At 33.7% G+C, this 16,176-nt stretch overlaps 1 protein-coding gene across 3 annotated transcripts in view; it reads left to right on the top strand.

Moving 5' to 3' along the window:
- Window positions 1-16,176, top strand: part of LOC149083349 (uncharacterized) — a 148,463-nt gene that overhangs the window by 14,293 nt on the left and 117,994 nt on the right. For all 3 annotated transcript variants that reach the window (XM_089236597.1, XM_089236598.1, XM_089236599.1), the window contains exons 4-6: window positions 1,687-1,749; window positions 8,450-8,690; window positions 12,734-12,896. In XM_089236597.1, the coding sequence (XP_089092723.1) occupies window positions 1,687-1,749; window positions 8,450-8,690; window positions 12,734-12,896 (467 nt within the window). The remainder of the gene's footprint in view (window positions 1-1,686; window positions 1,750-8,449; window positions 8,691-12,733; window positions 12,897-16,176) is intronic.

Below are 16,176 nucleotides of genomic sequence, written 5' to 3'. Positions count from 1 at the left end.
ATGTATTTTACGGCCCATAATTTTAAAAAAACATCCTAAACTATATGAATTTATGCAGTTGAATATTAAAAGACAATACAGACACATTTTCATTTTCGAGCTTGAGAAGATGTAAATAAATAGTTGAAATCAATGTTATTGTATGAATATCCAACTCAAAAGTAGGTCCAGCTAATTATTTCATATTTAATCTCCTGGGATTCGTATATCTCTAAGCGAACTCAATATTTCAAAAATTGAGAATTCAATACAATTTTTTAAATTATTGATGTGGCAGAAAATCCCAATAAATTTCCACATTTCTACGCTAAAATCGGCAATTTTAACACCGATTTCTATGAGGATCACCCTTTACCTGACCCTCAAATCGATGATGATTATGACTTCTATTCAAAAACCCTCATTACTGAGGGTACTGAAAATTTGGCAAAGCATTATAAAGGCATAAATTATTATTTTATTAGTTTTTATCAGCCACCTCGTTGGGCATTTTGCCTGTTGTGGTGTTGTATTTGTGTTTATTCATATAGTAACAGGATTAAAGAAGTAACAAACCATTGTAAAGGCATATACACGTCTGAAACGCATTGCCAGGGAACCACAGTAATCAAAGTAAACGTTCTGAAACTGATTGTTCAGGCCCAAAAACCATTGTTGCCCGACAGTTTTTTGCCTGTTTGGGGCATTTGCCCTGCTCTGACGAAATTTTTAAGTAGCCTATCGTTCAAGTCAGGCCCCATTTGGTATATATGCGAAATTTGGCGACGATCGATCTAAAATTGGAGATTTGTATAGAGAACATACAGACAGACAGAAAATCAATTTTATATATATAGATGTATGTTACGGCCAAAGCCCTGGCCGATGAGTTGATGTGGCCAACGTCCGAAATTCTGTGAAATTTTGGACATTGGCCTGAAGTGGCTGGAGAACCCTATAATACAGATATCAAACCCCTAATGTATCAATATTCCAATTATTTTCTAAACCTTATAAATTTTTTTTCTTTAGGAAAAAATTTTTTGGTACCATGCCAGCAGTTGTCATCAGAATTTCAAGCAAAGAAAACAATTTTAACAAGACTAGAATTGTCATATTTACTAGAAATGTTCAGTATTATCTGGCTATGATCGTTAGGGCTGCCATAGCCAACCATGATTATATATTTTTTAAAAATACACCTTGGAACGAACAGCCTTGAATCATACCTTTTCTTTGGCCAGGGATCTGTAGCCCATTCATCAAATGGCTGGCCAAAGCCTGAATTTTGGATATTGGCTGGCCAGTTCTCTAACTGGTCAGTTTCTTGCTTTGGCCATAACTCTCACACATATACATGTATGCCATTGAAAATATAGGCTACAAACTTAGATATTGAATGCAGTTTAGTAAACATTTGCAATTATAAATCAATTCAAAAGGTTGAAGTAATAAGCAAACAGTGTATATATTTTTTTATTTGTAAAATCATGAGTAAATGTTTTGTGAATGTTGAAAAATAGTAAATAGTATCAAAAAAAAGTGTTGAAAATATTTTAACAAATAAAGTAAAATTAAATATTAGGTATTATCATCGCAACTATCATTGCATTCTATACAGGTCAATTCTATTCTATACTGTTAAGAGTTTATTGTGTAAAATTGTAAGTTTTCATTCACTTTAAATATTCATATATTATTTGTTAGTGTGAACTCGAAGAAGTGTTGCCCGATTCAGAATGGTCCGAGAAATTTCAAGTGCCTGGAAAGGTAAATATATTTTCTGAACCTTGTAGAATTTTTTTTTTTCTGTAGGAAAAATCTTTTGATATAATTACAATTGTCATCAGAATTTTAAGCAAAGAAAACAATTCTAACAAGACTAGAATTGTCATATTTGCTAGGAGTATTCAGAATTATCTGTCTAGACAAAGAAAATGCAGTCAATCTCCTCTTATCAAACCAAGCTCTTCAACAAAGCAAAGATTCACGCTCATCAGAATCAGTTCATTCATCATCTGATTGAGAACAGTCAAATGATGTTAAATGATGTTAAATTCACATCATGTAAATAAAATATATTTATTTATAAGTTTAAATTATTAATTCTCTCACGAAACTTATATTTTGCTGTATGTTGCCTTGTATATATGTATAGGGCAAGGTTTTTGGCCTAAAACTGATGGAAAATGCTCTATAAAAAAATGCATTTATGCCCTAAAAGACGAAAAATATTCTCTAAAAACTGAAAATATGCTTTATGAAGCTTCGAAAAAATACCAAAAATGTTCTGTAACAATAATTTTTGTAAAATATCGTGAGAATGAGGAATTTTCATGCAATTATTACCATTTTAAAAAAGGTTGCTTGGACTGAAATTCTTCAGTTTACTTATGTCCACATGTATATCACAGAATCATTCATATACACTGAACACAAGCAGACTCATTAAAGGGGAATCCTGGGATGGACCTCCAGGTTACCCCAACCCCTTTCCACCGGCTACTTCCTCGTCTGAAAACTGTGAAGGATGTGAAAATATTCAGGCCTCTTTACCCGTGTAACCAGCCCAGAATCAATGGGATGATAAATCAATTTACTGTCATGCTATTGTTGGAGGGGGGGGGGGGGAGGGGTGAAGACAGTAGGAAGGGATATCTCAAGAATACAAGATTAGCTTGCAGCAACTCTACTCTTGAAAATTTTATCTCCAGCTTGAAGAAAGGGAAGGAGGAATCGTTAATGTTGATATGATGAATGTACACAGATGTCCTGAACACCAAAACCCAATCCTTTTATTTCATCCTGTATAAGTCTTTCAGTAGAAAATTGAGATGCCTGAGGGGAAAAACCGTTTTCATTAAAAATGTGGAAATATGCCTCAAGGTGACCGAAAATCATGAAAAAATGCTATCGCATAAAATTCCCAAAAAGAATTATGCAAAATCCTTGCTTTACTTATGAGGCTCGTATTGAGGATGAATGTGCATTGTGTGTGTAGAATTTTAAAGTTTATTTTCATCTATATCAGTGGTGGCCAACCTCTCTGTTTGAGGGCCAGCATAATTGGCAATTGTTACATCACTGACTGCCCCCATGTGTGACATTCCAGCGTGTAAAATATACCAGTAAAATGCCCCGGAAAACTTGTAGATTTGTATGCGCCATAGGTAGTAATATGGTGAAACATGGGCAATTTGGTACAGTGGAATCTTGATAGTTTAACACGTGGATAACTCGACTATCCAGATAACTTAACATCTATCATTCCCTTGGTTGGCACAATACTAATTTCAATGTAGGGAAACCTCTTTAAATGGACACATCTTTGGCTTACTCCGCTTAAGTCAACTACGATTTTTGACCCTTTACCACGACTGGTTTTTACAATTGGTTTTGTGTTACCAGTTCTAAGAATTTTTTGACATTGTTCATGGGTATTTGGATAGTCCTTTGTTTCTCTTGTTGAATAGAATCCTTTTGTTCTCTATGATGGGTCCCTTGTTTGCATTGGGGGGGGGGGAGTGTGCATGTGCAGAATGAATGTTTGAAACCTGTTGGCTGGCTTATCATTTTATTTACGTTTCCAAGAAAGGTCTTTCATTCTTTTCATGGTAAAAAAAAAAAGTGTGGATATTGTCAACAACTGGTTTTTACAATTGCCTGTGCGTTATCAGTTCTAAGAATTTTTTGACATTGTTCATGGGTATTTCAACAATCCTTTGTTTCTTTGTTCTCTATGATGGGTCCCTTTTATGTGGCGAGGGGTTGCTTTAATGTTTGATACTTCTTGGCCGGCTTATTATTTTAATGCCATTTTCAGGAAAGGTCTTTCAGTCTTTTCATAGTTTAAAAAAAAGTGGGGATATTGTCAACATCCAATAAGGATGAAAATCTTATCTATTGGGAGTTTAGATATTGTCTGTTGCAAAAAATGTTTTCGGTGGAACTCAGTTTTACGATTTCTTGGAAAAGGAGTAAAAGAAAAAGAGCTAAAGCATGGTTAGACGCTGAATATGTCATTTAGTTTTTATTGTGAGTATTGACAGCTGTGAATGCAATGGCTCCACACGAACTTCATATTTTAACTTTGAAATCAAACGCATAAGAAAATGAGACTTCAGCGAATGTACAAGAATCAACTCTTTTGTGGTTCAAATCTGCTTGATCTCACTCAATCCCATTATCAGGACCAATAATTCAAGAGAAAACAAAGGATTTTGCAAAAAGTCTCAATGAATGTGATTTTACTGCGATTAGTGGATGGTTGACCCAATTTAAAGAGCACCATGACATTGTTTTTAGGAAAGTTTGTGTAGAGAGCATATATGCATCTTAAAAAACCGGTGAAAATTAGAATAATGATATTCTCAAACCAATGATAGAAGGGTATGAAGATGCAGATGGGTTTAATTGTAATGAGACAGATTTATTTTTTCGCCTTTTCCTAACCAAACTGTTGCCTTCAAAGAAGAAAAATGCGAAGGAGGTATAAAAAAAACACAAAGATCGTTTGACAGTTTTTTTGGCTGCAAACTCAGATGGTTCTGAAAAATTGAAACCGTTAGTTAACGAAAAATCAAAAACCTGCAGTGCTTTAAAAATGTTAAAACTCTTCCTGTGGACTATGATGGCAACAAAGAGGCATGGATGACATTAGAGATTTTTGAACAATGGTTGAGGAAGTTAGATAGAAAATTTTCATGTTAGAAGAGAAAAGTTTTATTTATTTTGAATAAAAAAAATCACTCATCCAAAAATAACGGACCTTTCTGCAATAAAATTATGCTTTTTACCACTTAATTCAACAGCAATTTCACAACCACTGGATCAAGCAATTATCCTAAGTATGAAAACTTTTTACAGAAAATTGCAGGTCAAAAAAATTTGTGGATGTTGGAATGGACACAAAAATTTGTTTTAGATGCTGTTGAACTGATTAATTCTGTGTGGAAGTCAGTCACGAGCGCCACGATTCGGAACTGCTTTCGTCATGTTGGTTTTTGTTCTGAGTCTTTGGAAAATTATAATTTATCCAAAGATTTCTCTTAAATTGCGTTTGGAGAAAGCATAAATAATACTACAGGTGTTTTTATTGAAGATGAATTTGTGAACATTGACTTTGATCTTGTAACTTCGGGACTTTTAGAAGACAACGGTATTCTAGAAACAATCAATCAAAGAGGAAGTGCTTCATGTTCCGAAGAAATAGAATCTCTCTCACACACACACACACACACACACACACACACACACACACACACAGATAGTTCAGATGAAGAAGTGTCTGCAACATCTCGCCATGATGCATTAAAAGCTATAGATGTGATACGTCGATTCCTACGCACTCAGGGAAAAGCCGAACAATTGGGGGATAAACTGAACAGTGTAGAAGAATTTTTGTTTTCTCTGCAGAAAGAAAAACAAATATACTTGATTATTTTTCATGAGGTAAATTTTTTATATGTTTTGATTCTATTATGAAACAACCCCAAATTAAAATTAATGGAAGAATTGGCATTTTATTTAATGGAATTGTTTGAATGTATATAATTACGTACACAAAAATGATCGGACAAAAATATAGAGCGAAACCCTGCTAACTCGACATCTGCTTAAGTCGACATGTTTGTATACTGTTGGGGCGTTGAGTTACAGAGAGTCTACACTGTAGTTAAATTTTGTTATTATTTTCATTTTTTTACCCCTGGCTTTTGTATTTCTTCATTTCTTCTATAAACGAACAGATTATTCATTGTTCATCTGATTGTGTTCCCAGCTAAATGCGATGCATCAAAGCATTAGTTTCTTCTTAAAATTATTCCACCCACACACAACACATCATTGGTTTGAATTTTACACACACAAAATATTTTTTTCCCAAAGTTTTCTGTAACTTTTTTTTTACTCCTGATTTGGCATCCTATGATTCCGCACAGGTCAGATAGATGCTCAAGGCAGTGATTCATGCACCGGTAAAGTTAAAGTTTTATTATTGGGATAGAAAGCATGCCACAATCCCAGTCTGATGGATAGTATTGACTATCCGGAATGAGTGAATACATGATGTTGCTAAGATAAGATGGGCCAACACCACACTAGAGATATCTCTATGTGAGATATATCTCTAGTATTGTATTGGATGAACCAACTTTGCATTGGCCAGACTGGCTACCTGCCTATATGGATGTGAAACGATGCATGCACACTATTATGTGGTGCTTCTGTACATCCATAAGGTTACAAGGAATCAGATTTGCGATACATGTATTACACACATGAGCTGCTTACTTTAAACAGAATGTCTGTGGTTTATTTATTATTTATTTATACCATATTGTTTGTGGCCAAGGCCTATACAAGAGGTGATGGATTTGACATAGGCGATTGATGCTGCATATAAAATCAAGCAAAGTTGTCAGAGGTGGCGGGTGGAATATTTTAGGCTACGACGAAGGAAAAAAGTTTTTGAAGGTATTTTTGAAATATATAGTCCATGTGGAGGTTCCAACGAAGGTCAGCAGAAATTATCACACCCAGGTATTTATAATGGGAAACCTCTGATTAAAGAATTATTAGTTGAGTAAGGGAAAATGAGGGGAGATCTTACTCTAAACGACTAAGTTTCATAAAAACTGTTTTGGAGATGTTTAGGAGTAGTTGCCAAGATGAGCACCATTCGGATATAGTGTTGAGGTTGTGTAGGAGAGAATCTTGGTCGGATCTACTGTAAATTCTTTGATAAATAACGCAATAATCGGCGAAAAGTCTGATGAAGCAATTGATTGATATTACTTCTAATTTATAATGACCTGTCATTATAGGTCATTATAAATTAGAAGTAATAGGGGGAGAAAACAGATCCCTGAGGCATTCCAGACTTGACCCGAAGGTATGAGGAGTTTTGACCCTTGAAACAGACAAACTGACTGCTATCAACAAGGAATGCCTCTACCCATTTCAATAATGGAACACTTAAGCCAAGATTTTGCAATTTAAGAAGAAGTTTACTATGGGGCACTCTGTCAAATGCTTTGGAAAAATCCAAGAATACGATATCAGTTTGTAGGTTGTTGTCAATACTATTAGATAAGTCATGAATAAAAAGGGCTAAGTGGGTAGAAACATAATGATGATCTAAAGCCATGTTGGTTGGGAAAAAAGAAGTTAATTGAGTCAAGGTGTGAACAGATTTCCTTGGCAACTATGTGCTCGAAAAGCTTACAGCAGGTAGAGGTGATGGCAATTGGTCTAAAATTTAGGGAGGACCTGATTTGTGAATTAGTATTATTTTATTAATTTTCCAGTTGGAGGGCAAGCTGGAGACGTTGAAGATAATTAAATGATAGTTGGAAATATCATCTTCACAGAATTTGAGAATATGGTTTGGGATCCCATCTGGCCAGTGGAGTGTAGTTTTAATTTTTTCAGTAGATTCTAAAGGCCTTCTTTAGAGAAAAAAAATCAGACTTTAGTTAGTTATTTAAGGATTCTGAAAAGGAGTATTGAGGGGGTTTGGTATTGGAAGAAAAAACAGAAGCGAAAGTCTGATTGAATTCGGAGGCAATATCAAAGGGAGAAGTAAGAAGTTTGACATTGGAGATTTTGAGGGAAGAAGGACCGGCAGATTTGGGATGAAGGAAATTCCACAATTTGGTGGGGTTTGTAGATAGATAGTTAGGCAAGGAGTTAGTTTGTTTGATTTAAAGAAGTACCAGTCCGGTGCAATGTAGAATGCCACCAGCCTGTCATGTCAAAATTTAGAGATGAACGTTTCTCTGTTTTTGACACAAATAATCATTGTGTCCGGGAGTGGAACTGCCTTGGTCGGTCTATAATATGAACCCGCATATCAAGTATGATACATTTCTGCCCTTTTTAGCCTTGTTGGTTGAAGTTTTAAGGTGTCATTATGAGTTGCATCCATTTAAAAAAATTCTGTTTTGTGAGCAGAAAACCAAATATGCATTCAGCTATGACAGGCAACTTGCCCAACGAGATGATGAAAAAAGGGGGAAAAATGCCCTTAATAAATTTTATAAGCAATTTGAGTGTTTGAAAAGGCAGTATGGTGAGGACATAGTAAATTATTTTCATCACTAGAAATAATGAATGTAAATTGTCTGTTAATTATAGGAGTCTGCTGTTGGAACCAATAGCTTAAATGATGATCAGAAATTCATTTTAATGTACAGTATTTTTACCTAGTTCAGAGGCAGCTCAGAATCACCTCGCGGGTTGCATGCAACCACTCCTTAGCTATGCAATATGAAGTATTATTTGGTGTTCATGTTTCATAGTTGCTCATTCAATGATTAAATTTTTGTTATGATTCACATTCCTTCAATATTGTGTGATAAAAATATAGCTCATTAAAAACCAATGAAATTCTTTCATCATATACAAAAACTTATTTTTTTAAATGAATATTTCCTTTACTATCGTTGATTTTTTTAAAAATTGTTTATAGTTCTCAGATCCTCCGGATGGAATAATCAAAGTGCCAAAACCATATTCTATTCAACATGCTATAGTCATACATGTTCTTGGTGAAGGATTAATAAAGGGAACTCCCCAGAACCTAATTAGAATTAAAATTTCTCCATTACTGAAGTTTCCGAAAAGCAAAAGCTTTACAGAGGAGTCATCAAAAATGGTTCCCTCCTATTCTAGCTCAAGTAGAAGCTTTCTACCAAATACCGAGTATTTAAGTAAGTACTTTTTTTTTTTAATTTAGTGTATACAGAATCACTTAATTACGAGAAGAAAAGTGTAAAATCCACTTTTTAAAGAGAATATTTGAAATTATATATTCTACAGTCTTTTTAATCAATTATTCATTTGATACTTTATTTTCATGACAGATATATGTATATTTTCAATGGCAAATACTTTTCGATCAAACAAATGCATTTTTACCTTTTCCTCAATAATTTATTTACTGTAAGAAAAGTTATAGGATCCGTAAGAATTATCATATATTTTACATATCCTACTATAATTATGTATGCCTGAAGTCTGGCCAATATACAGTGGGGGATTTCGAACTTTGGTCGTAACATATATATGTTATGGTAAATTTGGCGATATTATACATAATCTTGGATTTATCACATTTACCATAACATATACAAATTTGTTTCCTTACTTTACAGGATCTCATTTTATGCTTTTTTTTTTTGCTATACACCATTTTCTAAAGTTTTGAATGAATCATGATAAGATTTGGTCTGGAGCTTTTTGATTCTGATGAATTCAATCTTAACTCATGATTAATTGCATAGTTAAAATGTCATAATGTCTTTTTTGATGATTTAAATCAGGCCGGGATTACACTGTAAAAGTTGTAGAAAAGATCTCTTGTAAAACTTGAAAAATGCAATCAATAAGCATTTTGGATACATTCGAGTGAATGTGAACAATAGGATTATTGTTTGTTTGTTTTTTTCAAGTTTTGTAAGAGATCTTTTATCAGACTTTTATAGGGTAATGCCGGCCTTAGACAAATGTGGATAAAGCACTCAAATCCTAATTAATTATTTTGAAATGGGAAACAACATGAATGATGCAACCCAGAAACCCCAAAGCAGAATGTGCCAAAATCTGCGACGTACGTCGCAGAACAATTTAGAAGAAATTTAAGAAAAAGTGCAAAAAAAAAAAAAAAACCACTATTACATGTATGGGGATTTTTACCGCAGAACATTTCCAGTCAGCTGAGGGCTCGTCGCAGAACAATGCTAAACATTCTGCTTTGGGGCCCAGAAATATGAGTTAAAGAATTGTCCAGCATTCTTTAGCTTACTACCTTACTACATAAATACTTACAGAAGTTGAAGAATGTTGCCACGGTAAGCATAATTTTGACATTGACTGCTTCATTAAAAAAAGTTGATATATATTTTCACCAGAACCAGTTTATTCACCGTCCGATTGAAGACTGTAAGAAGTAGTATATGGTGTTTATAAAATAATAGTAATTAAATTGTATTCATTTAAAATAAATTCATAAGATTTATGTTTTTGAATAATTTATTATTGATGAGAATTTCTTTTGTTCCTGGGTGTTCAGTTTTTTTTTACGTTTTTGGAGAATCCCTATCTTACTTAGGCTGAATGATAACTTTCCCTATTTTACACAATGATTTTTTTTACAATAGGTGTATAACGTGATGCAAAACTAACCTTTCTGCATATTACAATGTTTTACTTTTAAATAACAATTTATTACAATTAAAACAAAATATTAATTATAATTTGCAATTTTGAACTTTTTGACATACAAAGAGTCTACTTTACCGCACACCAATTCCAGCCATATATTGACTGCAATTCCCAACTATTGGAGTTGGATGGGAAATGAAGGCGCCATGTATCAGTGGTCATTCTAGACTTGGTAGGTAAAGAACTTGTTTCTGATATTCTTGCCTGGATTCAAACCCATGGACCTTCACAGTAATCTTCATAGTAGAAGATGACCATCTTGCCACTCGGGTACTATAGAAAGAGTCTAGAATAGGTGACACATGTAATTTTATGGTTCATTTTATCTAAACTGATTACCTGTGTTTAATTTACTAAGCAAAATAGAGCTGTTAATTCAAAGTATGTGTGATAGGGGATCAGGGTTTGGGTTTTTGACCTCAGAACCTAAGTATTAAAACAGCCAAAAACTTATTGTCAGGGTACACGATTTAAATCAGTGTGATTTAAATCATGATTAAAATCACTTGCTTTAAAAAAAAAGAAAACAAAATTATAGAAATAGAACATTCTATAATGAACAAAAAATTGAAGAAAAATGTAGGGAGCTAAATTTATAGGTATAATTGCGATAAGTATTTTCAATGCATTACAATAGGGCTATAGAGTTCCCTTTGATAAAAAAAACAAATTATTTTTTGTATAAAGCCTCGAATTGTATGTCCTAATTTCTGATTTAAAATAATAATACATATTTTACTAACATAAAAACTGTTTGACCAGAAATTTTGATATGAAAAGTGAAAAGTCAAGTTTGCTCATTTTTTACCCCAAAACTCATTGGGAAAGAATGAAAATGTGTAAATTATTGAGCAACCTCATGCAAGTTGGAAACATGTCATAATAAAAGCATCCACCCAAGAAATATCTTGTCAATAGAATATGTTTTTCATTTAGTTGATGCTGAAGGACCCTTTGGTTATAATATATTAACCACTTTTCTCTGCAAGAGAAATGTTAATCAATGAAGTTAATTTGAGCTCAATGACCTTTCATGTTACATAAACACACAATTTTGGTGTTCATATTTTTTGCTTGTAGTTTGTTTATAGTTCATTAATACAGAATTAAATTCGAGAGATTAGGTTAAAAAATAGGTAGGTGATATGAAAATATGCGTTCTGAATGATGTTAACAAGATTTTTTTTAATTTATAAGCAGTCAGTTAATTTTAATTGAAAAATTCAGATTTAAAATCAAGAAAATCTGATTTAAATAAAAAAATCAGTTTATTTAGATTTTTTTAAAAAGGTCGTAATTTTTTCATACCTTGCAATGTTGTCAAATAGTTTTTTTTAACCTGATAGGTATTGTTAAATAACAAAAAGCTTACTTTCATGTAGATTAAAGTGTTTTATATTTTGAATTATATTATAGTTACTGAATAAATATATATTTTGATATTTTAAATTTTTTGATCTGTGCAGAATTTTATTCCATATTGAAGATTCTCGTGCAGCATCTGTTTATACACTAATTAAACTAATTTATTCTCACCTAAAATTTTCTTAGCTTAGGTTGTATAAAGCCGGAGTTTTAAAAAGTATTTTCAATCAAAGCAGAGCTTGCAGGACTTGATACCCAAAGCATTGCTTTGCACGTTTAGATACAGCTTCAATTGGAAAACCATTGCATTATAAATGCTAGTAAATGTACCATATCATAGTCAAACTTAATCATTCCTACTTTTAGTACAGCAGATAGTTTATATCAAAAGCAGTTGAAGCAATTTTGGAAGGTTGAGAATCTTATCTTGAATTGAGAAATATGTCATACAGTCAAATCCCATTGTAACGAACTCCAAGATACCGGAGAAATCACTTCGTTAAAATGAAATTTTGTTGTAAAAGAATCCCAGGTTTTGGCATTGCTCCTATGTTAACTTATCTGGGGGATTTAATGGCAAGCATTCATTAAAACAAGATTTTCGTTATAACGGTGTTCATTAAAACAAGATTTTCGTTATAACAGTGTTCATTAAAACAAGATTTTCATTATAACGGTATTCGATAAAACAGGATTCGACTGTAGTTCCATATTTAGTTTTTCCTTTAGCTTTTATGTTATGCTCTGTTCAAATTGTATATTTTACAAAAACAAATATACATATATATTGTCCAAAATAAATCTGTACAGAGTAGAAAATTACATCACTTTAATATTAAGTTTAATATTCTTTTGAATGTATTGTGTGGTCCTTATTAAACATTACGTTTCTTGAAATGTTCGGAATGGAGCAGACTCCAATATTCGAGACTCTGGTGTTCCCAGGTTTTACAGCACGTTTACTAATGAAAGGGAATGCAGTAATTGTTGTAAAGAAAAAGATTGCTTCGCTTTTTTAAAAAATTAAGTTTGTCCATCTTTTTCACATTTCCTATCATTAATATTAAGCCACTTGAGCTCATCCAGCACCGCAAATTATTTTCATAATGGTTTATTTTTCTGCTTGAATAATCAAATATTTGCTATGCATTTTTTCTTGTATTAGTGGATTCACTTTTACAAAGTGATTATCTGAAGTCGCCATTCAAGTGGATATTTGATAAAGGACTTATACCAAAAACATTTCAATCACAAACAAACATGAAAGTTGATGAAGTTGTTGAAGCAATAACTAGACAGACAAAGTTATCCTTAACAACGGATAGCAGGTATGTTGAAAATTTAATTATTTGTTTTTCTGAAACAAGGTTTGTGTTATATATTCAGACAAATCTCACTAGCTTCAAGATCCCAATTTTTTTTGGGTATCTAAATATATTCTACATATTTTGTATTTAAGTATACATTTAAGTTAATTTGTTTTAGAAAAAAAAATTCAACCCATATAATTCCTGGTAGCTTTGCATACTATTGGCAGTATCTCTATAATGAGGAAAGCATTTTGTCAAAGACAGAAGAAAGGGGATTCCTTATAGTTGTGGTTAGCTTTAGATATAGTAGACAGACAAATCTTGCATTTCTTACTGAGAAAATCCAAGCTGTTGATCAAAACGTGATGGAAGACAATGCTTCACTTAGAAAAAAAATTGGTAGACTTTTTCTGGGACAATTCGAAAACAGTGCAAGCATTAATATTTGCCAGTTCAATTTGAGAAAAGTTTTTGGTGGTCACAGCCTGCTGGCTATAGACGTTCCAGCTTGCTTACAAAATTTAAACCCACAAACAGTTTCTAGAGATCAAGAAAACATTTTATTTTCTGGATATTATGCTGAGGTGAACTCGGAAAGAAAAGTCATCTTGTCTCTGCCGGGACTCGAACCCAGGCCCTCTTGCATACCGGGCAAGCATGCTACCATCTACACCACTGGAGACACGACCCATGAAATAAGGAAGGCGGGGTAGTGTCTCCAGTGGTGTAGATGGTAGCATGCTTGCCCGGTATGCAAGAGGGCCTGGGTTCGAGTCCCGGTGGAAACAAGATGAATTTTCTTTCCGAGTTCATCTCAGTATAATATCCAGAAAATAAAATATTTCCTTGATATCTTGGGCTGAGAAAAAGCCATTCTATCTCTCTAATTTCTAGAGAATTCTCAGCAGGGCAGTAGTAGGCCTACATGTCAGTGCTAAACAGTATAAATCTAATCAGCAAATGAAAAGGGCCTTTATTTCATAAATGATGAAAATTGATTCATCTTTGTTGAAAAGCCTGCAAACAATATGACTAGCAGAGTTTTTCAAACTGCACCGGAGAAAACACTTTCTGATAGTCTGTGACTTTGCAACACCAAATTTTTGTATTTATTCAGTTACAAGGGAAGTGGAGCATGCATCATTCCTTTTTTACATTATATGCTTTGATCGACTGTATATTTAAGAATAAAAGGTAAAAGTTTTTTAACCTTTGCGGTACATATTATAATGGGCTAGAAATTCTCTTATGTCCTTTTCTTGCAACAGAGTATGTAATATATATGTATGAAGGGAAAGGTATTTGTGTGCAATTTTTTGTTTATCTTTTCATGTTCGCTAGCTTGATGGAAACCCATACCTGTTAGAGATGATGCTAGGCTAAATTATTTGTTTTAATAAATGAGAGTTCTTAAAAAATATATTAAAGAAAAATTAAATAAAAAGAAACATCACAGCTGCATAGAATTTACATAGCCTATGTGTCAATCATTAACCCTTAAATGCATAGCTTTGCATATATGCAAAGGGTTTGTTAAATGTTCGTTACTGCAGTCATATTCTTTCCATTTTATATTTTCAATTTGATGGTAGGTGTCCCAATTAATGACAATAACTCTATTTGTTGCAGAGCATGTGTGGCTGGGATCTTGCTAGTTTGTTAAAAGTTTTGTTTGCTTTTTTTTTACCTTAAAGTTTGCGATATAATTTTTTTTCTTACTGTAGTTTGAATCACAGAGAAAGTAGGTATATATTTAGGAAGTAATATAAAGTTGAATCTGTGTGTTCCCTCGATCTCCCCTTGGAGATTCGAGAAGTGTATGTTATATCCGACATATATGTTATATTTATACAAAAATTGCCACGTTTTCGAGACAAATAAATTAAATTGGTCGACGTGTTTTGGCTCTTCAATGGAGAGCCGTCATCAGGACCTCGTGGTCAGAATTCACACGAATGAGTCGTGGAGGGGTGATGTTTACGTCCGGTCGTCTGAAGAGTTCGCCTTTGTATTTGCTGCATCCGAGTGGTCTTTGGATGCGAATTGGGGAGCCATCTGTTGCAAAGTGTTGAAAGTTTTATCACGGCTGAGGTTAATAAAGCCTGTCCAAGCTGACGAAATAGGTGGCGTGTTTCTTCCATCATTAACGAGGAAATTCTGGCATGTTCTGATGAAGTATCCCTCAAGAAAAATCAATTCGGAATTGTGTGTTGCTTTTTTAAAAACAAACGCTTTATCAAAATCAAAATAATGTGAACGTTGCCAACAGTGTTGGGCAATAGCCGAATTATCCGTCTGTCCCTTCTCAACATGCTTTCAGTGTTCGAGAACTGGAATATTTAGATTTCTCCTAGCTTGGCCAATATATCGATTTTCGCAATTCTTGCATGGGATGAAGTAGATACCAGATTATTTGGAGGGTGAGATAGGATCTTTCAGATGGGAAAAGGTGAGTATATTTGTTGGCTGGAATATTGTATGGAAGTCAAATTTCTTTAAGATAGAAGACATCATGAAACTTGAAGAATCGAATGGAAGAACAACGGTATTAGAAAACTGTTTTGAGTCATCTGGAAGTGGGTTCGTGGTGCATGTCTGGGTCATTTTTTTGAGGATCTTGTTGATGATAAAAGGTCAAAAACCACAATTAGAAGCGATGTCACGAAGGATATTGAGTTCATTCTGGAGGGAGGCTGTTTCTACTTCATCCCATGCAAGAATTGCGAAAATGGATATATTGGTCAAACTAGGAGAAATCTAAATATTCCAGTTCTCGAACACCGAAAGCATGTTGAGAAGGGACAGACGGATAGTTCGGTTACTGCCCAACACTGTTGGCAACGTTCACATTATTTTGATTTTGATAAAGCGTTTGTTTTTAAAAAAGCAACACACAATTCCGAATTGATTTTTCTTGAGGGATACTTCATCAGAACATGCCAGAATTTCCTCGTTAATGATGGAAGAAACACGCCACCTATTTCGTCAGCTTGGACAGGCTTTATTAACCTCAGCCGTGATAAAACTTTCAACACTTTGCAACAGATGGCTCCCCAATTCGCATCCAAAGACCACTCGGATGCAGCAAATACAAAGGCGAACTCTTCAGACGACCGGATGTAAACATCACTCCTCCACGACTCATTCGTGTGAATTCTGACCACGAGGTCCTGATGACGGCTCTCCATTGAAGAGCCGAAACACGTCGACCAATTGAATTTATTTGTCTTGAAAACGTGGCAGTTTTTGTATAAATTAAAACCAGGCAAAGTTTCTAATTTTTGTGATAATATATGTT

Source organism: Pholcus phalangioides, unplaced genomic scaffold (assembly GCF_987345545.1).
Source record: "Pholcus phalangioides strain wild (caught in Gottingen) unplaced genomic scaffold, Ppha-v1.0 ptg000009l_1, whole genome shotgun sequence".
In the NCBI taxonomy this organism is placed as follows: domain Eukaryota; kingdom Metazoa; phylum Arthropoda; class Arachnida; order Araneae; family Pholcidae; genus Pholcus; species Pholcus phalangioides.
The sequence above is the reverse complement of the archived record's forward strand: the minus strand, read 5'-3'. Positions and strand labels throughout refer to the sequence as shown.